Source organism: Colletotrichum aenigma (assembly GCF_013390185.1).
Source record: "Colletotrichum aenigma strain Cg56 chromosome Unknown KSG_Cg56_contig09, whole genome shotgun sequence".
Taxonomy (NCBI): Eukaryota; Fungi; Ascomycota; class Sordariomycetes; order Glomerellales; family Glomerellaceae; genus Colletotrichum; species Colletotrichum aenigma.
In genome coordinates, this window is record NW_023500915.1 from 3,966,309 (window position 1) to 3,989,131 (window position 22,823).

A 22,823-nucleotide genomic window follows, 5' to 3' on the forward strand; every position below is an offset into this window, starting at 1 on the left:
CGGTGGGCATTGTTTGATGGGGATCGGTGGAGCTTTGGTGCGGTTGGCTCGGCAGAAACACGAGGTCTTGTCGCTCCTGTTTCTCCGCTTGCTTTTCGATGTTTCCGGTAGATATCGCGGAGGCGGTGAATGGGTCTAGCATCGCTGCGGGAGTCCGACGGGAGCGCGCGATCTGGGATAATATTGACTTGGGATGCGGGCTGGGCATTGCAGCGCACCCACCGGGACGCTGACAGCAAGCAATGCTTTCGGCAATGATCGGAGGCGTGAAGGTGAGTGAGGACCCGGTGGGCTGCTGGATATGTGATATCGTATCAAAATGTCTGGGGTGCAAAGGTCGACAGCTGACCGAGTACGAGCCTCCCAGGGTGAGGGCAATATAAAAAGGCGGAGATGTGAGTTGGTTTGATGTCAGAACAAGGGAGATGGCAGAGCGACGTGACGTTCAGATAATGAAGCGGGTTCATGTCGATCGCTGCTCCAGCGTGGGACCTCAGGCCATCCGATAACAAGACGTTGCAGCCCGCAAACATCGACGATCAACGAGAACGGCCGTGTTTCGTTTCGTTTCTCGAGTCAACCATCAGTCGATGGGCGAGGGACATGGGTATGAAAGTCTTGTGCAGCCGAGTGTTTGTTTCTCGCGTCGCATGAAGCTCATTTCGAGTTCCAAGGCCGAGGTTATACTCAGCTCTGATATAGCTAGCATGATGTGTCATCGTAGCAACATATCCCTCCACTCGGGCTCTTCACCAAGAGTGAAAAACACAGCCAGCATCGCATGAGGTGAGGTCAAAAGAAGCGACCTTCATTGGCAAACACTCACACCATCGAGCAGCCAAACTCAAACAGATGAGAAGGACATGGCGTGATGCGCGCGGGAGCGATAAGATAAAAATGCCCCGTCTCAGCACGGATTGGCCAATGGGTGCACGCGAAAAACACCCCGCACTCCGCGTAGGGTTTCAGTGCTTCACACACCCCGCCAATTGAGAGCCGCCCGCCGTGTGCCGCATTCCTCCGTCATCGGGGCCTCTCAAATTTTTTGAGTCACGGAACGATTAGTGGCCACCAGATAGACGCGACTCACGCTCATTTCACACCCGTAGCGACCTCCGTGACGGCTTCATCTCACTCGGAAGCAAAAGACACTCACCCCTCCAAGCCGAACCGTTGAGATCACCGCCAATTGAACCACGTCCGCCGGTCAGGCCAGAGCGAACCAACGTCAGGCCGCCCCCTCACCACCACCAGAAACTCACCCCTCACCCTCTCAACTTACACCGCCTGCCCGCCCGCCATGACCAAAGAGACGTTCGTGATCAAGACGCCGTCGTCCTCCGCCAACATCGGCCCGGGCTTCGACGTCATCGGCCTCGCCCTCTCCATCTACCTCGAGCTGCACGTCACCATCGACCGCTCCGTCCAGACCTCATCCGAGCCCCTCAACTGCCGCATCACCTACGAGGGCCAGGGCGAAGGCACCCCGGACATCAGCCTCGACCCCTCCGTCAACCTCATCACCCGCGTCGCCCTCTACGTCCTGCGCTGCCACGGCCAGCGCATGTTCCCCGTCGAGACCCATGTCCACATCAAGAACCCCATCCCCCTCGGCCGCGGCCTCGGCAGCTCCGGCTCCGCCGTCGTCGCCGGCGTCATGCTCGGCAAGGAAGTCGGCCACCTCGACCACCTCGACCTCGACAGGTTATTCGACTTTTGTCTCATGATTGGTATGTCACTCTTCATCTGATGTAGGACCGAGTCACTCACACACATTGCAGAGAGACACCCCGACAACGTCGGCGCCTCGCTGTACGGCGGCTTCGTCGGCACCTACCTCCGCCCCCTGAAGCCCGAAGACGTCCAGCGCATCGAGATCCCGCTCAGCGAGGTCCTCCCCGCCCCGGCCGGCGGCGTCGACACCGGCGAGACCCCGCCCGAGCCTCCCCACGGCATCGGCCACCACATCAAGTTCCCCTGGGCCAAGGAGATCAAGGCCATCGCCATCATCCCCGACTTCCAGGTCCCCACCCACCTTGCCCGCGAGGTCCTTCCTCCTCACTACTCCCGTCCCGATGTTGTAAGTTTGGCCCTGGTCGACCATCATTTCTCAAGAACACGTTCACTAATACAAGACGCCAGACCTTCAACATGCAAAGAATAGCCCTCCTCCCCGTCGCCCTCGGCTCCTCGCCCCCGGATCCGGAGCTCATCCACCTCGCCATGCAGGACAAGGTCCACCAGCCCTACCGCCAGACCCTCATCCCCGGCCTGAGCCAGATCGTCGAGAGCATGTCCCCAGGTACGCAGCCCGGCTTCCTCGGCGTCTGCCTCTCCGGCGCCGGCCCCACCATCCTCGCCCTCGCCACGAGCAACTTTGAGGAGATTGCCAACAGGATCATCAAGATCCTCAAGGAGAACAACTCCAACAAGGATGTCGGCTGCCAATGGAAGATCCTCGAGCCGGCGGAGGGTACCCAGGTCATCCGGTAAATGGGAGTTAGTGAAGGCGTGCAGTGTGAATGGAAAGGGGATGGAAGTTTATAGACGAGGTTTCTCGCATGATTACGGATTTTTTACTTTTGGGAAAAGAGATATAAAAACACAAAATAGACGAGTCTTGATACCCACCTATGGACCCTATTGGAACAGCTCCTTTCGTTCAGCCCAGGCTGGGTTGTTCCTGAACTGGCAGCTTACGATGCTGGTGTCCCACGTCCTGGCTTTGATTTTGTATGCTTCTAACCTTTCCCCAAACTCCTCGCCATTCCAGAGTACCCTCTCGTCCACGACCTCCCTTTTTGGCGGCCCCATTTGTTCAATCACAAAACTAGCCGCCACGGCACCATAGGCAGACGCAAGAACCGCATCGTCCGTCTTCTTGTACGCAACAGCAAAGGCCCCGAGGAACGCGTTCCCAGCTCCGGTAGGGTCAACGACCTTGTCCGACCCAATATCGTGATATGGAGGAAGCCAGACCGGCGCGGAGGCCCGGGGAACCGTCAAACAGCCGTACTCCCCCGCACCGCACCACTGTGGTCCAACGCCGCTGCCGTTCCGGGTCCCTCTGGCAATGTTCCTCGTCTGAAATGAGGGCAGCGGCACGCTCGACTAGACCTCTGTCCCACGGTCCCTCTTCCACCCGGGGAGTCATCATCTTGACGGCCTCCTTGTCGTTGGGAGATAGAACATCGACAAAGTGCCCGGCGTCCAGGTGGTCTTTCCATGCCCCGTCACAATGAAGTGGTGAAGGTTCCCAGGCAAACTGAGGGTGCCCGGGCAGTCTTTGACCATAGCCATCCCCAAACAGCGCGGCAGCTTGCCCCTTCACATCCTCCGGCGCCGCTAGCGTGTGTATAACGGACGCACGACGCAGATGATCCGGAAGCTCGTCGACGCTCGGCCGGAGCGGCTCCGTCGTATATCGAAACGTCTTTTCTAAAACCACAACGTCAGCTTTCCACCATTCCCAAAGCAAAAGGCGATCAGAACCAACTCCCAAAGACGTCATCTTCGTACGCCAACAGCACCCTCGTCGACTTCCTCCCATCGACCCTCTGCACCAGCACCGCCACGCCCCATGCCTTAATCTGCTCCACCACCGACGCCGGGAAGTCGTCGCCGGCCGCGACGAGGCAACATACCGTCTCGGCGTCCTCCCGCGGAACAGCGAGTCGAGCTCCGAGGGTACCTGTACAAGCACGGCAACATTTCACATTAGCCCAAAACAAGCAACAACAACACTACACTCCCCCTTCCCCTGGATATACCAAAGCCATGTATATGTCACAGATCTGCAAAGAAGGGCAAACGTCAACGCACTGTAAAACCCGGATCCGCCGGCAACATCCCTCAAAACCCTCCCGTCCGGGAAGCGGATCTCGTCCAGCACGACCATGCCGAGCGACACGAACCCCGGAGCCGATAGCTCCCCTGCTGTCATAGCTGCTGCTGCTGCTACTGCTGCGCCTGGCGTCGTCGTCGTCGCCGCCGCCGGAGCTGAGCTCGGAGACCGAGCTTCCATAATGACCCTCCCCTCGGCGTTTGCGTCCTTCGACCCGTTCGTTGAACGTCGTCCGACGTCTCTGTTCCAGGTCCTTGGTTTTGAGATGCTTCTGCTAAAGAATATCCACTTTGCTTTCTCTCGTCTACGAAATGCTTATTTTTTGAAGTCTCGCGTGGGCGCGGGCCCGGCGGTGATTGGACCGTTTTACCCCAATTGGGGGGCGTTCGGTGACGAAGACGTCAAAAATAACGAGGGAGGGATCTGCCCGTTTAACGATGGTGTAACCAACGAGCAACATCACAAGAGAGAGCAATACTGTACACACCACATACTATTGTTACTCCGTACGCACTTACACGCCCCAGGCCCGGCCCTTCAAGATGCAAGTCAACCCCCTGAGCGCAAACCCCACGCGAGCAGATGAATCCAATGAAGTCGGCGGTGATGCCGATTACATACTATGACGAGAAACATCCCTTTCCCCTCCCCTGCGTGTCAGCGAGTAGCTTGTCGCACGTCGTCGCAGCAGGTAAACAACCATCACCTGCCCATGTTTGATACGCAGGACACTGTGAATCGAGGCCGGCCACTCATATCAGGACGAAATGAGCGGTGAGGCGTGCACAAATCGACCGCCTCCCATTCGCCTCAGTCACTCGCCAACCCGCGTATCCAAGCCAAGATGCCAATCGCGTGTTGCGAATCTCAAACATGGCCAGAGACATTTCTTATCTCTCTATCTCGCATGCGCATGCCTTCTTAGAGACAGGCATTGCATTCGCATACAGTATGCATGCGCATAGGGGCCAAATCATGAGACACTTGTCAACCTTTTTAAGCGCGTCCTCAGTCGCCAATCGCCACCTTACCTACCTTTAAGGAATCGCAGAGTATGGAATGGGCTGGACCAGACACAGGCGAGGCGTCTGCCAAAGTCAGCCACCAGAAAACCAAGTCCTCGTAGCACAGTGAATCTCGAACTCGCTCCTGGTTCGGACGGCGCCCTGCATCTTTCTCTCGCCCAGCCACGAAGGGCCTTCCGCCAGCCGGCAGGGCTGGCGTTTGCCTTGAAGGGTGTTACGGCGTCAAGCCCAGCAGACAGGAAACGCCCCGAATCACCGCGTGTCTTGTCGCACGGCCTCTCGCCCGGAAGAAGGTAAAGCAGAGGGAGGTACTAAAAATACAGTTGGAGCAAGAAATGGCGCTGGGCGTTGGAGAAAGCGCAAGTCCACGCGTGGTAGTGTTTCCTTCCCTTCACCTTCGCACAGACTCGCTTTGGTCCTGGGAAAATTGTCCGAAGGGTTGGAAGAGAGAGTGCGCTACCGTACACCCCCACGGCCACGGATGGATCTGAACTTCGGCGACAATTCTTTCCACATCTCTGCGCTGTTGTCAATGCTGATGCTGCTCCTGCGTCGCGCGGGTATCAGAAATCAAGAAAGTCTGGCAGAAGAGCCGCCGTTCCCCGGCGGCAGCAGCTCGTCATCATCACCGGTGCCATGGTATCCCCAACGATTTCGTAACCGCGATGATCTGATGAGGTGAGATATCGCCGAGTTTCGAGCAGATCCGTCGCTCGGGAGTCGAGGACAGGACGAAGGACGAGACGCCGTCTGAAGTGTAGCTTGCATAAGCTCCTTCTCCCGGTGTGCGACGATAGATTGAGTGGTTAGGCGAGTGAACAGCGAAGCAGCGGGAATGCCGTTTACTCCGAGAGTGCAACCGTAGTTTGCTGTTGCTTATCCCGCCGCCGTAGCCAAAGTGCGCCGGTCGGGGTGGTGGTCCTGAGTCGTTGCAGTCGGGATGGTGTTCCCGGCGCGGTCTTGCGTGTCTTGACTCTTGAATCTTGACGAAGTCGCTGCGCTGGGTGGAGCGAGTGGGGTTGGAGAAGCCCACAGTCACTGGACAGAAACAGCAACACTGTGAACCTAGGGAAAAAGAGCAGGACGAGCGACGTGGGAGGTGGAACGGGGGTGGTTCCCAACGATCTGGCCATGCGCCGATCGTCCAACAGCCCGGCCAATCAGGGCGAGTGCATTTCCAGAATGATTCGACGAACCTGGACACCCCCGACCCCAAGCGGTGAGGGAAAGGAGCCGCCAGCTCTGGTACTGCGTGACTGCGTGGTACTCTGCCAGCTTCAGAGGGACGTCGAGCCCTGTCCGCTCGCCCTGCTCACCAGCCTGCCAATTAATTCATGCTTTTAACGGTTGGCAAACGCTGGTAATCTCTCGAAGCCGGGGGATCTTGTTTCTGGTTTTGCCTCGAGATGCAATGATCGCCGCCGTCTCCCTGCTTGGCCCCTCGACCGCTTCCAGAACCTGCCAGTGTCAGTGTCAGGGTCAATGTACCGTGCTTCAGGTAGGCATGTCCATTACATGCCCAGACAGATATCACAGATAGCCAGAGCAGAGACAGACAGGAACGGGAACCCCATCAAGGCATGCCCAGCCGATGCGGGCGATCATGGGGTCGCAGGTACGGCGCAGGGAGCTCCAAGACTAGCGCCGAGAGATGTCTTGAATTGGGAACAGGGGAGGTACTCGCACCTAGGGGAAAGCATCCGGTGGACGCCAGACCAACCCATGTTCGGAGGGCTTTTGTCAAGACTCGTAGGAAATTGCCCGCCTTATCGAGGTTGCTTGAGGAAACCTGTGGGAAATTTTGCCAAGTCCACTTGAGAGCAGCAGAAACGACGGTGACGAAAGAGAGGGGAGGGAGGAGACGGCGACGTCAAGCCGCCAATGCGCCTCTCGGTCAACAATCTTCAAGCGGCAGACCCGGCGTGCTTTAGCTCTCTGGTGTGTTCGACGGCAAGGTGAGGTGAGGTGAGATGATTGCGCCAAAGGTGCAAGCTGTGTGTCACTGGTTTGTTGCGTTGCGCAGCTGTGCTCTGTTGGAGCGCACCGCACCACCACGCTGCGAATGGTGCTAGCTGGACGGAAAAAAAAGAAAAAGAGGTGTGGTGGAGACGGGAAGCAAGGCGCATGTGCCGGGGTGGACCCGCAGTGGCCCAAGCTCCTCAACGTCTCGAAGCTTTTTTGGGGTTCTGGTAGGGGGGTTTGACAACTTTCAGTGACAAGTGACACCCAGCGCAGGGCAGCGCGTCGGTGGACTGGCAGGGCGCTGGGCTTATGGCCCTGCTCGTCTCGAGTTCCCCCAGCTTAACTGTCACCTCAGTCATTTGTACTGCGGTATTCGTACGAACAACACAGCCTCTGTTCCTACCGCTCAGCAGCTCAGCTCAACAAGCATTTCCATGAGCAAACAACCCCTGAGTCGACCACCAAAAGTAGCAACAAACAATCCATAAACAAGAACCCAGAACAGCAAGAGATGGTGGAAACCAGACACGTACGCTGCTCAGGCGACGGGGGTCCATGACTTGACTGCTGCGCCTATCCATCACCACCACCGTCAGGGCAGGAACATGTCTCTACTTTCTGTTGAGTTGTCTAAAATCCAGCCCGTTTCTTATCAGCATCGCCCGCGCGCTCTCGCTCCCTGCTCCTAGCCCAGCCCAGTCCAGTCAGGGAAACCCGTTGGAACGTGTCTGTCTGATGTTCGCTCTTCTCTCTCTCTGTCTCTCTCTCTCGGCCCTCGGAAACCGCATCCTGCCTCGTCATTCCTCTTGTCACAACATGGCAAGGTAGAGGTCCCTTCTTTGCCTCCCAATCTGACAATCTGACACCCGCGAAAGCCAGTTCGCTGCCGATGCTCTCACACACACGCTATGGCAGCGCAGACACTACATCCCGTCCGTCACCCGCCTTGGCAGGGTCACAAAGCAATGCCTCACTTCTCGACCGTGTATCTGTGTACCTGAACCCGACCCTGACCTGACCTGACCTGACCTGACCTGACCAGACCAGGCCTGTCGTGCTGACCGACCCGGCCAACTCTCACCAGAGGAATCCCGAGTCTTGACCGCTATGCCCTGTTCTCTTCTTGCCTCACTGGAGCTGGTTCCAACCCCCACACCGCAACTCAGCTCTGCAAACGGAAGCCGTTCCATCTTTTTTTCTTGTCCAACGGAGGACGAGCAATGCACCACCCAGGAGAGAGAAACTCGCTTTCCCGCACGAATCCAGATCCAGATACACAGTGTGGTGTAGCGTAGTAGCGTAGCAGCAACATCCAGCGGTCGCGGCAGAGATCGCATGCCACGCCCACCAAACCGCACCATTCCCCTCCCGTCCTCAGCTCACGCGCCCGCATCTATCGGGCGTTTTCCCTCGCCAGCTCTTCCCAGATTCCATTGTATGATAGTGCCATTTTTACAAAAAACAGTTGGCACTCTGCAGAGACATCGACCGTGATGCTCGCCACATCCAGGACTACTGTCCTCTGGCGCAAATGCATCCGGGAGGAGACTGGATGAAAGTCGCAACTACTGCTGCTGCTGCTGCTGCTGCTGCTACTGCTTATCCTCAACTCACCGCACTATCCACTGCAGCAGTTACTTAGTACACGACCTTACGGGTACAAGACGAACAGAAAGCATAACATGGCGTGCATACAGACAGAAAGAGACACACACACACCACAAATCATGTACATCACCGCCGACACGTACATCCCCCGCCAACCAAATAACCTCCCCTGCTGATCGTGATTGGATCCCTCCCTAACAATACAGGGCGTCTTAGCTAACAGGTACCTACTGGACCTGCACACCCCCCTGCCCACCCAGCAGGTACCTCTCAACACCAGGGCCACCCTCTCTGGGTCGCTCTCCACAGTCCCAACTCCCGGCACGCCGGCCGCCCGTCGCCGGACCTCCGGGTACATCCACTTTGCTCCCCTCAACCACCGCCAGGTCATGTATCCTCCCCCGTTTCTGAAGCTCCCAAGTAACGGTACCTACACCAAAACAATTACCTACCTTCACATACGGGGGAGGGATGGTTTGGCCGCCTCCGCCGCCGCTACTCCCCGTTCCCATCTCGTCCCATCCCCGAACCCAGCAGCTGGCCAAACTCACTCCCAACCCACCTCACCTCGTCCATCCATCCCATCCCATCCCGTCCAAGTTCCAGACCAGGGGTGTGGTGTGTGAGATGAGAGACAGAGGAAACCATGGGCGGTCCCCCTCCCCTCATCTGCAGCATGCGTGTGCCTGTGTGAGTGCGTGTGTCCATCCGTGTCGAGAAGAAGCTCCCAAATCCCACCCCCGTTCCCCTTCCTCCCTTCCGTGCGTATATCTGCCGTGCATCTCCCCCTCCCTCCTCCCGCCAATACCCAGTTCCCATCCGTCCGTCCAACTTGCATCCCTCGTACATCCATATCCAACACCTCGAGCCCATCTCCTCCGGTGACAAACACCAAACCTCCAAACACACATATAGCAGATTCAGGAAATCAGCTCTCTCCAACAATGTCACGCATCACCGCCCCCGTCGCGAAGCTCGCCCGCTCCATCAACTCGGCCGCGACAGCTTCCCGCTCCTCCGGCCTCCTCGAGTCGCACTACAACGTAAACCAGGGCGCCGTCCTCATGCCCAAGTACGCAGAGCTCCTCAAGAACCGCTCCGAAGACGTAAGTTTCACCCGCTTCTCTCCATCATCAAACTCACCACTAATACAAACCCCCAGTCCACCCGCTCCCTCACAACAACCCACCGCCCAACCCCCCAACCAACCCGCACATCCCCCGCCCACCGCCGCATGCAGACCTTCTCCTCCTCCTCCCCCGCGTCTGCCTCTCCCGCCCTCGCCTCAATGGACTTCACCGTCCTCCCCGCCTCCTTCGATGCCGCCCCCGCCGCAAACGAGTTCGCCGGCATGCGCATGCCCCTCCTCCCGGACTCCTTCACCACAAAACACCAGTCCCTCTACGAGCAGACCATCGCCGAGGACCTGCCCCTCTCCAAGCCCGAGATCTCCGTCATCGCCGCCAACCCGGACAACGTCACCACCGCTGCCGCCCTGACCGAGGTCGAGGCTTTTGGCGTCGACGGCGTGGAGCTCAAGTGGGCGCACGAGAGCGAGGCCGCCGCTGAGGACGCGCAACAGCCCGGTCTGAGGGATCTGTGGAAGGGTCTCGTTGACGACGTCGTTGGCAGGAAAGCTGCCCTGTAAAGCGGGAGTATGGACGAGGATGGACGTGGATGAAGAAAAAACGGGGAGGGAATGAACATGTCATGATGTGAACACTACAAATGCAAAGCGGTTGGATTATTCTAGTCATCAAGGGGTTGCTTGCCTGCTCGGATAGCGGCTGCACCAGGGTCTTTTTTTGGTCATTCATATTGGTTTAATAAGCAAGCTGCAATTTCATGAATTGGGAGGGAGGATTAAGGGAGGCAGACATTAAACTGGGTACGAGAAGCATGATCAATTCTACGACTCAAAACTCGATCTTACACGGATCTCACATTAAACTCCATCTTCTCACTTGCAATGTGACTTTGGTGCTTTGATTATGAATGTTGCTTTTGATTGCCAATTTGTGGTATCGATCGCCCTGTGCCTTACACTCTTAGTCGCGAGTCCAATACCTGATTTCCATAATAATAACTGCTTCTTATCGCAGCACTTGATTTCTCGGCTCGTACAGTACGCAAAATAACCCCGGCGTGTAAAGAATTTCTCGCTTTCCCAGGCTCTAGTCTGGCTACTACCTCCCTCTGTATCTGCATTCGCACAATATGCAGGACCAAATCTCAAAACGCTCCCCCATTATTCGCCCCTAGTTCGTTCATCGCTTCTTCATGGTAGGGCGAGGCTTACACTCGTCCGCCTGCACGGGGTGCAACATGACCTTGATGGGATACGCCTGCGTGTTATGTTGGAATCCCTTGCTCCAGTCGTAGCTGATGCCGTACGCAAAAATGGAGCCGTTCTTGTTAAACGTGGTCGCCGTGATGCTGCCGCCGACGTTGGGGTATCCCTTGAGCCTATGCTTAGCATCCTTGTCCCAGAAGTGGAAGGTTCCGTCGGAGCCGGCGGTCGAGAATGTGCCGTGGACGGGGTGGAAGGAGATGTCGTTGACGGCGTATACGTTTGTGATGTTGTTGGCAGGGGGGTCGCGGTGGCACTTGAAGGAGAAGTTGGAGCTGTCCACCTGTCAGTTGGCTGTCTTTCGAAATCGCGTCTTGCACAAACGTACCTAGCATCCTTGTCCTCCACGTACTGGATCGCGCAGCGGCCCTCGATACTACCAATGGCAAAGCCGGCGGCGTCCGTGAAGCAGCTAACAACGCGGGTCTGCCACTTGAGCGGGCTCTGTAGGGTCTTGTAGAATTTGGTCGGGTTCTTGAGGTCGACCACGTTGATGTAGCGATCGGCGGTTCCGATGACGAGCAGGTCGTTGCGAACGTCGATCGAGTACACGCGCTCCTGGCAGGTCAACGTCGCGGCGGGTGTGGGCGATCGCATGTCCCAGTACTTGACCGTCTTGTCCCAGGAGCCGGAGACGGCCATGGTGCCGTTGGCTGAGTCGAAGAAACGAACACACTTGACAGGTTGCTCGTGTTCACCAATCTTGATGGTCTGCTGGCTGCCGAGGTCGCAGGCCTTGACGGCCTTGTCGGCGCCACCGGAGAGGACTTTGCTGCCGTCCTGTTGGGGATGATGTTAGCTCTTGCGGACAGAGGTATCGATTAATGTGCATTCGTACCTTGGAAAAGTCGCAGTTCAAGACGGGCCCATCGTGCTCGTACGCGTGTCTTCCCTCGCTCTGGCCATTTTGGGCAATTTCGTATATTCTGACCTTCTTGTCCCAAGACGCGACGGCCAGGAAGTCGCTGGTCTGGTTCTGGTTCGGGGAGAATGCGAGGTCGGAAATGCTGTCCTCGGGCGGGTTGTTAAGCGCAACGTCCTGCTTGAGGTCGCCGACCGTGTTGGACGGCGTCGATGACGCTGCGGAGCCAAACAGGCCGGACATGGTAGCCGTCGAATAGTCGGTCTGCTTGTGTTGGACAGAAGAGGAAAGAGCTTTCCGTCGGTTCGTCGGTCGATCGAGAGAAACCAAGGTGCACCAGTCTTGATCGAGAGCGGGTGCTTGATTTGGGGATCTGGAAAGGGGGTCGGCCTCAGCTTCAAATAGCTGCTGGGTGAGGTCCAGGAATCTTCTAGGCAGGAGAAGCACTGGGAAACACAGTCGCGATGCGAAAAGTGAGGTCGCCCTTCGATTGGCCGCAAAGCCACAAGGCTGGGTGCCTACCGTGCCTGCCGTGCCTGGGTAGCTGCAGCGCTAAAGCCACATCGACCCCACTACAGCCACGCCGCCCCACCACCCAAGCAACTTTTTTTTCCTCCCATTGGTATTTAAAACAAAATCTTGAAAGCTCTGGTTCGCATTTTCTTTCCTTTCTTCTACAACCCTCCTCGCCCGACAAATCGCCATCGAAGCTCACAAACAGAGACGCCTCAAAACGTCTCGGGCTCTTTGTAGCCCAGCAGCTTTGGGAGAAAGTCCCCGGACACACGTTACTTCTTCCTTTCGGGGTTGAAGGCAAAACGCCGCGGAAACGCGCCGCCATAGAAGCACAGCGGCTGACCTCCAAGACCTGCGTCCGGACACAATGGTTCTCCCCCTCCGCCCTGCCCCGTCGCTACATCGTCGCGGTTCCTCTGTACCCTTCTCGAAGCCCCGTCCCCTCGTTCCAAGACCCCATGGACGAAGATATGAGTCCGCGCTTGGGATCTGGGGGTGGTGTGGTTTGGATGGGACGAGAGGGCCCTTCGGTGACGGGGCGGCCGCGTGGGGAGGTCGCTTGCTGGGTGAATTCAAGGGTCGGTCGGAGGAGTCTTTCGTCGAGATCGATAGTTATGCGATTGCTCGTCCCTTCACGGGGTCGGGATTACTCGATGGGGCTTATTCTTGGCGCGAGGGGGCTTCAAACTTGAACTGACGGGTTCTTGTCTGGTCCGCAAAGGGTTAGACACCTACACTCTGGACTTCGTGGGAAGTCTCCCCGTCTATGATACCCTGGGCCGACAAGATCCCTAGTTCAAACTATTTTCAAGTTCGATGATGATCACCAATATAGAGTCAAGCACTGACGGTGAGAGGCCTTAGGGTCCGCCAATGTGAGCGACAAAAATATGCGTTATGGTATCTGATGAACTTTTCTTCAATCTCTTCTTGTTATCAATCGTTTGGATTAGTTGGGTCTTTGGATCTTCGGTCCAGGTCATAGGTATATAGGTAGCAATAAACAACATCAAAATGTGGTATATCTGAAGTCCCGACGTGAAGTTCCCTGCGCCGACCTCTACCATGTCTCATAAAAAGCCATCCCAACTCCATAAAAAATGCAGGTCATACCAGACATGACTCCTTATATCGTTCCGTCACATTAGTCCGCCAAGAACCACTTTGCCGATGTTGGCAACTTCCGTCTTGATGTGTGCTCTGCTGCTGTCTTCGAATTCCTTGACAACACCCTGCACAATGATTTTGCGCACCTTGGCATCGGCCTTTGCGAATAGCTCGGCTACCGGCGCTGTCGTCTCCCTGGGCGTGGGCACCAGCGTCAAGACCCTCGTGTAAACGTCAATGAGCACTTCACATAGTGTCGCGAATGTCTCGAAAAAGTCCGGCTCGAACGGTAAGGATGGTGTGAGCAGATGGGTGTAGACCTCGCCGGGGAGTAGATCGTTGTCGCTGGACGCGAAAGACATTACGCTGGCGCTGGCGCTCGCGCTCCCGGAAGAACCAATGCCTCCATCGGCGCCGTCTCCGGAAGAGCTGAAGTCGTTGGCGCTACTTGCGCTGCGCCGTGACTTTCCACCTTGACGACGGAACATCTGTGGCAAGCGTGCCCGCGACAACGAACTCGTAGAGCTGCCGCCCTCTCCGTGGAGCTGTTGGAACGACTCGAATTCTTGGAGTAGATTGTTCAAGCTTCGTAGGAACTCAATGGGGGTGTTTGCGTAGAGATCGACAATGGTAGGCAGGGAGAGGCCGAGTAGGAGGTAGTTCGTGGCGCGGCGGGCGAGCTTTCGTTGATCAAAGGAGGGCATGCGTTGGAGGTCGGGCTTGTCGAAGAGGATAGTGTTGAACCAATACACACGGCCTTCGTGTCTGTACATAAAGCAGTCAGTCAAGAAGAACAGCATGGAGGGGTAGAGAGAAGCCTTACGCCTTGCGGATATAGTCCAAGGTGGATATCCTCTTGTTTGCAATCTCTTGCATCTGCATATGCAGCACTACAGACTCGCTCGACTGCCACATGTTGGGATGTGTCGCAGAGGCCGGCGGGGGCTGCAGACGGTCGGGGGCGAGGCTCGCTGAGCCGGTATGTGTGCGGCTGAGCATCTTGGAGAAGCTGTCGGCGGAGGCGGGGCTTTGTATATTGTCGGCGTCGCGGGTGATCTTCGCAGCGGCGGCGAGGGCAAAGTCGGGAAGGGCGGGGGGTACGTTTCGGTCGGTGACTACGACATTGCCTCCTCCACCAGAGCTGGAGCTGTTGGCACGTCGCTTGGAGGACTTGGAGGGAGAGCTAAAGGAAGGCTTGCGGCCGAAGGAGCTCTTGCGATCCTTGGTCAGGACGTTGGGACCGGCGGGATATTGTAGCGGCGGCGGGAAGAAGGGCGAGGGCTGAGGAGGGGGTTGCGACTGCGACTGCTGCGGTGGCTGCTGCTGGTCACCTGAGGACGTGCCTGGACGGGACTTTGAGGAGGAAGAGGAGAAGAAGGAAGTCGAGAAGAAGGGTGCATTTGCAGTTGCAGGTGGTGCGCCGGATCGCTGCATGTCTTTGAATGGAATGGGGGGCCTGGAGGACCTCTGTCTGGAGGGAGGCAAGGAGGGTCGACGGAGACGGGGGTGGACGGGGTTCGTCAGGGAGGGATGGAGAGCGGAGGAGCACCTCAGACCTCAGACCTCAGGGCCAGACCAGGTTCAGGAGTCCGGCGAAGGAGGGCGGACGAGGGGCCGATTCGATCGGCGGGCGGTTTTGGCGTGGGCAAGGCGAGGCGGTATTGGTCCGGCGGGTTTGATGAGGTGGTGCCGAGAGAGATGGATGTGTCGGGCCCAATGTTATTTGCTGTGCCCGTAGGCAGGTACCGGCTGACTTTTTTTGCTAAGCAATAATAGTCTTGCAGTTCCTTTCCCCTTCCCGCTGCAAGGCTCGGGCAGGTGACAGGCTTTCAGCTGGTGCGTTGGTGCTTTTGCTTTCGCTTGCGGGAGCCCCTTGCTTCGCACTATGACTTGCGTTTCGGTGACCTGCTTTGCCTTTCAGACGTGCTGCCCGTGTTCCGGTTGGTCGCCAGAAAGATTGACGCCACTTTTTTCCAGGTTTTCTGGTGGCAGAAGGTTGCTGCAAGGTGGGATCAGATGGGCGGCGGGATGGGCTCAAGTGCTGACGCCGATGAATAGCATAGGGCGGATATGGGTTTGTAAGATTAGCACAAAGCCCCTTGCTGCTCGTTTTGATGCAGGCTGCGGTTCAAACAGATTGGGGGTCGAATGCTAATGAACGCCCTGCAGGTTGAGTTTAATGAAGACTGGAGACGACGACGAGTCGATGAGGAGGCAGACACGAGTTTGGAGTGCGAGAAACAGCGAATATTGGCGGGTTTCCGGACCAGGCTGTGAGGCGGGCAAGTTGATGCGGGTGGATGACAAGGTCGCAGGATCGCCAAGGGCCAGTTTCTGCGTAGGGAGGGTAGTCGGTAATCAATCGTATTACGGCTCGGAGTGTTTTTCGCTGCTCTGGTTCTGAACGGCGGAGCAAGGTAGGGCAAAACGTGGGAGAGTGGACGCTTCAATGCCAACTCGGACTCAATGCTGTCGAAGGGCGGTCGTCAGACGAGGGTTTGGACGGGGGGTTGGATTCTAGGCGAGGGCCAGAATGTCGTGTGAGTGTGTGAGAGTTAATTATATTTCTTCCCTCCCCTTGTTGTTTGTGGGTTAGGTGTGTGTTGTTTTGCAGGGTCCTTTATTATGATGTCCGGGGCGAATGGAGCAAGTTGGCCACTGCAGGCTGGCTTTCTGTCGTACAGTTCCTTCAGTTTGTGGTGCGGATGTCTTAGACAGACCGCCGGCGAGGTCGTTCGACTGAGCTCCAGCTGTGCGGATGGCTGTTTCGTCCGTTCGCATCAACGTTGGAGCGGCGATGCGGTGCTGCTGAAAGGCGAGTGTTGCAGGATGGCTTGAGCGACGCGGTTGGGTGCTGTGCTTCTGCGACCCTGTGGCTGGGCGGGGATCGGAGCTTTATCTGGCGACCTATCCGCAAGGTAAAAGGTAGGTGCGGTCGGTCGAGGGGTGCAGGTGCGGGTGCAGGTCGCGAACTCGAAAGAAGAGCGAAAAGCGCCAACGCCAGTCAAAGTTGCAGATGCAAGAGCAGCGTCCCTTTTTAGGTGCGGTGCCTTGCGTTAGTGTAGAGGAAAGACGGTGGAACAGGAACAGAGACAATTGGCCTCGCACCGCGCGGAAAAACAACAGAAAAACAACACGACTCTTTACTAGCATCCATCTCATTTCGACATGCCCTGGGATCCGGAAGAAAAGAGAGGATTGCATGGCCCAAACGCCAAACAACATCAGCTCCCACCGCCAATCGACTCAGTCCCGGCCGCACCACCATCGCCGCCCAGCTGCGTCCATCCCTGCGATCCCGCCGTGTTTTCTCGCCCGGCAATCTGGCTGATGTGTTCGCCGTGAGGCAATTCCTGCGCAGCTTATTGTGGCCGTATTTCCCCCAGCCAGGGGCATCCCATTCCGGACGTCTGAAGATCCCAAATGGGACGCCCGATGCACCGGGAATTTGGGACGGACAATGGGGCTTGCGCCGGTCGCGTTCCAAGCGAGAATCGCCCGTCGCTGGGCCAGACGCCAGAACTTTGCGAGAGGGAATGGCCGCGAACAGAATCTGGGAGGCACCGCGTGGCAGTCTTCGCCCTCGTGTTCAAAGTCCATCCACAAAGACCTACTAGTACTCGTCATGGCTTGGGTTGATCGGCAGGCAGACAATGGAAACGCCGATGGCCGGTGGAAGGGTTCTAGGCCGCGCTGCTCACACATTCCTTCGCCGTGCTAAGCTTTCAAGTTGCTGCATTGCAGTGCCCCTCGTCGAGGCGACGACGACTAATCAGGGCTGAATCTATCGTGAAACTCTTTTCCTCCCAACACCCAAAACCACCATCCGAGGGCAACCATTTAAACAGCACCAACGGCAAGCAGCAAAATAACCATTGCCCAATAGCAGAACGACATTCATCATTATCAGCGCTTTAAGCACAGGCATGCGCACATACGCTGGGCCAATACAGATCGCCAGCCCGCACCGTCGACTCCAGTAGATGAGCTTCCCTCCCTCGAAATAGTCCGCGCAGCGCCCAAAGCGCCGAGCTACACAAAGCACATGCCTCTCTTCCCCGTAAGGCTGCTCGACTTCTTCCGCGTCGATCCTGAAACATTCCAGAAGCTCGAGTACCACGTGGAGGCTGCGACTCTCCAGCGATCCAGCTGGGAATACCACCCTTTAATGTCACCCTTTCCCAATTCCCACGCGACGAATCAACGCCTCGGTGTTCTCTTGCCAGGGTGCCAATGTCGTCAAGTACCGCCACCGACTTCCACCCAGGCAACCACCAAACAGATATGATCCTTCAGAGACTCCAACGTCTGTTGTTCGAGCTCCAAGATGGGTTCGAAGGTTGAAGCCTTCTCCGTCCACCACCCCAGGGGCTCTCACGTGGCCAAGCCGCTGCTTTGGACGAATTTGGCTTGCTTCACATCATTCTACGGTCTCGGCCGGCTGCTTCAGATGCCATTGGGTTTGATCATTGTCATTACATTAACACTATCAAGACTATTTCGTTACCATCCTCAAGCCTGTTACGCGTTACCTACGCCGCAGCCATGAGCGTGGCTGCCGGGAGGAGCGCCGACGTAGCCGTCGAGCACACACATCCCTGCGCGGCGTTGCTGGTGATCGGCGGGCTGGTGCAGGTCGGGTAGGGCTCATGCGCCGCGAAAGTCGGCTCCGGCTGCGGCTCGACGACCTCGGCCTTGACGAAGACGGGGATGATCTGGCCGGTCGACAGGCGGAAGGCGCGGTGGTTGAGGGCGCGCAGCAGGCTGGTAATCTCGCCCGAGTGGCTCGTGATGCTAAGCCAGGTCTTGTCGTCGGTGCGGAAGACGTCGTCGAGGACGGCCTTGGACCGCGCGTTCTGGGCCTCGGTCGTCTCGCTCTCGTTGCGGCGCCACAGCTCGTCGTACTCGGTGAAGCCCGCCTCGAACTGATAGGAGGGGAACATGTCGTGGATGTATGTCTTGTTGGAGCGCCAGTTGCACGTGTGCACCGTCATGCCCTCGCGGAAGCCCTCCTTGACGGTCGGGATAAAGGGCCTGTCCTCGGGCAGCGGGATGTCGCCGAAGGTGATGTTGGCGGTGATTCCGCAGCGGATCAAGGGGCTCGAGTAGTAGGACTCGAAGTAAGGCATCTTCTGCGTCTCGAACCGGTCCTTGAAGTAGGCGTTCGCCTTGTACGCCTCTGCCTCGCCCGCCGGCGTCAGAAGAGGATCGGCCCAGCGAGCGGTGCCGTTGCCGTCTTGCTCAGCCCAGTAGCACTGTTTCGTGTTAGTTGTGATCGTATGCATATTGACATGGATGCGACTCACGTTCCAGGCGGGAGTGCCGTAGAAAGACTCAGCAGCGTTGTGCCAACCCTCACCGTGACGTCCCATGAAGAGCAGCTTGTACGAGACACTGTCGCTCTTACGGCAGCCCGAGGTCAGGTACTGAACCCAACGCTCGAAGCGCTGCCATTGGGTCTTGGTGCCCTCGGGGTCGAATTGCTTGTCCGTCGGGTATGTTCTGTTGATCAGGCCAAAGTTGACGGAAGCCTGCTGCGCGTCAGTAAAATGTCCACACCTTGCAAGGCGAGCCAACTCACGTAGTCAAAACCAGAGGGGTCGGTGCTGTTGTCGTCCTGCAGAAAGTACCCAGGGACCGACGTGTACTTGATCGTCTTTCCCTCGGCCTCGGGCCATGCCGCGAGGACCGCGGGTGCGAGAGCCAGGAGGGCGGAAAGCGTGAGACCCTTCATCTTGCCAGAGGTCGTTGACGGAATGCGCAAGATTCGCAAGGAATGAAGCTGGGGAGACAGAGAGAGCTAGCTGGAGAAGCTACGCTACATCACAGCGTCGCATGCGGGGAGAGCTCTGGATAAATAGCACCGACGACGAGGTGCCCCCGCTCGCGATCCCCCGGTCACTTCCAAGAACCATTGACGCGCCATGCCGGGGCAATTTGCCCAGAACATTGACCGGAGCGGCTCAAAGTCGAAGTGTCGTCCGAATAAGTCAGCACAACCCGGCGAGCTGGGGATTGCGAGAGATCAAGTCGGTCGTGGTGTTGAAGATGGCGACGCTTGGCGGGCCAATGGATGCGCAGGGCGGTGCACGTGGGCGCGATTGCTTTGTCGACAACTGGGTCCATTGACAGCGGATGGGACCCGACCACGTTTTTGGGTCGTCCGTTCCTGAGCGGTGCATGGAGATGCCAATCAACTTTGATGGGGCACCCGAGGATGATATGTGAGGCTCATCCAGGAATACTACATGGGAATATTGGCGGTCGCTCCGCTTGGAGTCGAGTCCTTCCGGTGAAGATGCCGCTTTGGAGCACTTGTTTGGTCCGCCCGCCTGATGCGCCATTTCGACATGGAACCAACAAGCGGAGGCTTGAAGTTGAAAAGGCAGTCGACCATCGTAAGAGCCTCATGGTGTGCATCAGCTGACCAGCATGCGCGGCAGATGCGCGTAAAACAAGGTAAGGTGCCAAAAAATAGTGAGGGTGCTCAGGAACATGTGCAAATCCATCCATCTCTTCCGTCCGTCTGATGCTGGTGTTGGTGACAGAAAACCGTTGGGACGGAACGGGGTCCAATGAACACCTCCCGCCAGCTCGTCCAGCGGGTGGGCTAAGATTAAAATCGCCCGCCAAACATGTGAAAGACCGCTGGGCCGCTGGACAAGCAGCGCTGAAGGAGGCCCCGTGAGCGCCGTGGGGGAGTGCTCGTGTGCGCCGGCCGGCCGCTGGAAGCTCCTGTGGATCTCGGCTATCTTTGGTGGCGCTGGAACCTCGCCAATCACGCGGCGCCGCTACGGGAGCGGGACATCGCGGGGGCCACGAGCTCACCCAACTTTTGCACCTTGCTGCCCGCCCGTCAACCTCAGCTCAACCCCCCAGCAAGGTAAGGTACCTGACCTCCATACGTAATTACCCAAAACCTCATGTGAAATCCGCCCCCCTTTTCTGCTAGTCGGTGAAACGGTTTTGGCATCTGGTCACGGAATAAAACGGTGATACAGCTACGCTGCTTTTATCAGAAGGCGCTTTCCCGGGAATCTCGAAAGGGTTCATGTCACTCTGAGTCCTCAAGCAAACACTCAACCAAAAGGTCGTCATCATGGTCAACTCCGACCCCCAGCACCCGCCTGGCGAGCCCGCCCCTGAGATTCTTGAGGAGCGCATCTGGATTGACGGCTGCTTCGACTTTTTCCACCACGGTGAGCATCGCAAAACACTGCTGATGGCATCAATCGCAAGTCAGTACGCTCATCATGGTTGACAGGACATGCCGGCGCCATCGTCCAGGCCCGCCAGCTGGGCAGCGAGCTGTACATCGGCGTCCACTCCGATGAAGCTATCCTCGAGAACAAGGGCCCAACGGTCATGACGCTGCAAGAGCGGTAAGAAAGAGAAGGCCTCCAAAACATCACCCGCCTTTCTCACTGACACACTCTCAAAGTCTCGCCGCTGTCGACGCCTGCCGCTGGGTCACCCAGTCCGTCGGCCGGGCCCCCTACGTCACCCAGCTCGACTGGATCTCCCACTACGGCTGCAAGTACGTCGTGCACGGCGACGACATCACCTCGGACGGCGACGGCGAAGACTGCTACCGCTTCGTCAAGGCCGCCGGCCGCTTCAAGGTCGTCAAGCGCACCCCGAGCATCTCCACCACCGACCTCGTCGGCCGCATGCTGCTGTGCACAAAGACCCACTTCATCAAGTCGCTCGAGCGCCGCCTCGCCGGCGACGAGGGCCACGGCTCCAGCCGCGACGAGGTCGAGGCCGAGGGCGCCGCCATGGCCGAGCGCATGAAGCTCTACGCCACCGACGAGACGGGCAAGAACCCCGGCGTCGAGGTCTGGTTCTGGTCCGCATCCGACGAGGCCCGCTCCGGCTCCACCCTCGAGGAGAAGGGCGAGTTCAGGAGGTTCCTTCCCGGCAAGGGCCCGCAGCCGGGACAGCGCGTCGTGTACGTCGACGGCGGGTTCGATCTGTTCTCGAGCGGGCACATTGAGTTCCTGCGCCGCGTGGTCGAGGCCGAGGAGGAGCTGGCGCGGCAGGAGGGGTGGTACAACGAGCAGGCTGTCAACGAGCGCGTCGGCAAGGGCGGCGACTACCCGCCCGCCTACGTCGTCGCGGGCATCCACGACGACGAGGTGATTAACCAGTGGAAGGGCATCAACTACCCCATCATGAACATTTACGAGCGCGGCCTCTGCGTGCTGCAGTGCAGGGTAAGCCACTCCACAGAGCCCCCCTGGGTGTGTTGACTCGATCAAATACTGACACCATGCACAGTACGTCAACGCCGTCGTCTTTGGCGCGCCCTTCTCGCCGACCAAGGCGTACCTGACGTCGCTGCCGTGGGGCACGCCGGACGCCGTGTACCACGGCCCCACGGCCTTCATGCCGCTCACCTACGACCCGTACACGGGCCCCAAGGAGATGGGCATCATGCGGCAGGTCGGCGAGCACGAGTTCGCGGGGGTCAACGCCGGGACGATTGTGCAGCGCATCATGAAGAGCAGAGACATGTACGAGGAGCGGCAGCGCAAGAAGGGCGTCAAGGCGGAGGGCGAGGCGGCGGCGCGGCAGCGGGAGATCCTGGAGGAGGAGCAGGCGCAGAGGGAGGCGGAGAGGGCTGCTTGAACTTGACGGACGACGATACCAATGCTGCTGATTTTGGGGGAGGATTTTTATTTTCTATCGGATGTTCTCTTTTTGAGGCGATAGCATGTTTAATTACGTATTTTTGTCACGGGGGGCTTGGCTGGAGATGACGGCCTTCAACAGGTCCGGGACTCCGAGAATGGACGGGAAAAACACAAACACGTGGTACGTAGATCGAAACGCCAAAACATACATACCCGAGTGCGTTCCTGTCAAGATGTCAAGATGATCATCTTCCGCAGTGGTGACTTGTGTATCCGTGTGTCTCAGATGGATAACGGGTACCGTCGACGTCTTATCTTTCCAGGATACATGGACTGTTTTGGTGAGAAGGGTAGTGGGCGGTCAAGACTACCTGTCTACAAAGTGGCGGAAGACGGCTCCTGCAATCACGATCTCGGTGGCAGCAGCGTCCGGTATCAAGCCACACATACCACTGACCCTCTTCCCCGCCATTTGCGTGGTCAAGTAAGTGACACAGCAGCAACGCCCCTCAACGATCCGTTCCCCCCCCTTCCCTTTACCGCTCCCCCGGTCGGTGTGGTGCAGGGTTGATATGAGACTGTGCCTGTCTGTGTGTACTTGAGAAGATGACATGGACACAGAGTATGTATTGAGGGCTCATGGAAGGCTCACGGTACCATGCAGAAATGGTGCTCTATCCTTCAATTGCTGGATTGAGCCGTTTATCGCGTCATATGTACCTCAGGATTTGGTGAGATACAACCAGAAGTAAAAAAGGAGAAAAGTGTGTGTGTGAAGGGGGCGCCGTGGAAAGAGATCCGGGCCTCCGAGCAGCCGCAGATGCAACCAACACTAGGTCGGAGAGAGGGAGAGGGAGAGAGCAGAGAGTCTGCATACAGGTCGCATATCTTGTTACCAATATCTTTGCTTAGC

At 57.6% G+C, this 22,823-nt stretch overlaps 6 protein-coding genes across 6 annotated transcripts; 3 read left to right on the forward strand and 3 right to left on the reverse strand.

Moving 5' to 3' along the window:
* Window positions 1-1,300: 1,300 nt before the first annotated feature.
* Window positions 1,301-2,493, forward strand: THR1-0 (Homoserine kinase; the record flags this gene model as incomplete). The annotated part of the gene is made up of 3 exons (XM_037328998.1): window positions 1,301-1,730; window positions 1,782-2,080; window positions 2,143-2,493. 3 exons carry the CDS (start codon window positions 1,301-1,303, stop codon window positions 2,491-2,493), a joined length of 1,080 nt encoding a protein of 359 aa, XP_037172983.1.
* Window positions 2,494-9,383: 6,890 nt separating this feature from the next.
* CGCA056_v013756 (uncharacterized protein) lies at window positions 9,384-10,087 on the forward strand (the record flags this gene model as incomplete). The annotated part of the gene is made up of 2 exons (XM_037328999.1): window positions 9,384-9,545; window positions 9,602-10,087. The coding sequence occupies 2 exons, from the start codon at window positions 9,384-9,386 to the stop codon at window positions 10,085-10,087; spliced, it is 648 nt and encodes a 215-aa protein (XP_037172982.1).
* A 584-nt stretch (window positions 10,088-10,671) lies between these two features.
* GLE2 (Nucleoporin GLE2) lies at window positions 10,672-11,894 on the reverse strand (the record flags this gene model as incomplete). The annotated part of the gene is made up of 4 exons (XM_037329000.1): window positions 10,672-10,679; window positions 10,739-11,064; window positions 11,118-11,569; window positions 11,628-11,894. The coding sequence occupies 4 exons, from the start codon at window positions 11,892-11,894 to the stop codon at window positions 10,672-10,674; spliced, it is 1,053 nt and encodes a 350-aa protein (XP_037172981.1).
* Window positions 11,895-13,306: 1,412 nt separating this feature from the next.
* On the reverse strand, window positions 13,307-14,708 carry CGCA056_v013758 (uncharacterized protein; the record flags this gene model as incomplete). Its single annotated transcript, XM_037329001.1, has 2 exons — window positions 13,307-14,039; window positions 14,098-14,708. 2 exons carry the CDS (start codon window positions 14,706-14,708, stop codon window positions 13,307-13,309), a joined length of 1,344 nt encoding a protein of 447 aa, XP_037172871.1.
* A 3,098-nt stretch (window positions 14,709-17,806) lies between these two features.
* Window positions 17,807-19,008, reverse strand: CGCA056_v013759 (putative phosphoglycerate mutase; the record flags this gene model as incomplete). The annotated part of the gene is made up of 3 exons (XM_037329002.1): window positions 17,807-18,529; window positions 18,581-18,805; window positions 18,856-19,008. 3 exons carry the CDS (start codon window positions 19,006-19,008, stop codon window positions 17,807-17,809), a joined length of 1,101 nt encoding a protein of 366 aa, XP_037173138.1.
* Window positions 19,009-20,373: 1,365 nt separating this feature from the next.
* PCYT2 (Ethanolamine-phosphate cytidylyltransferase) lies at window positions 20,374-21,905 on the forward strand (the record flags this gene model as incomplete). The annotated part of the gene is made up of 4 exons (XM_037329003.1): window positions 20,374-20,473; window positions 20,539-20,656; window positions 20,716-21,490; window positions 21,555-21,905. 4 exons carry the CDS (start codon window positions 20,374-20,376, stop codon window positions 21,903-21,905), a joined length of 1,344 nt encoding a protein of 447 aa, XP_037173602.1.
* Between the last annotated feature and the right edge of the window lie 918 nt (window positions 21,906-22,823).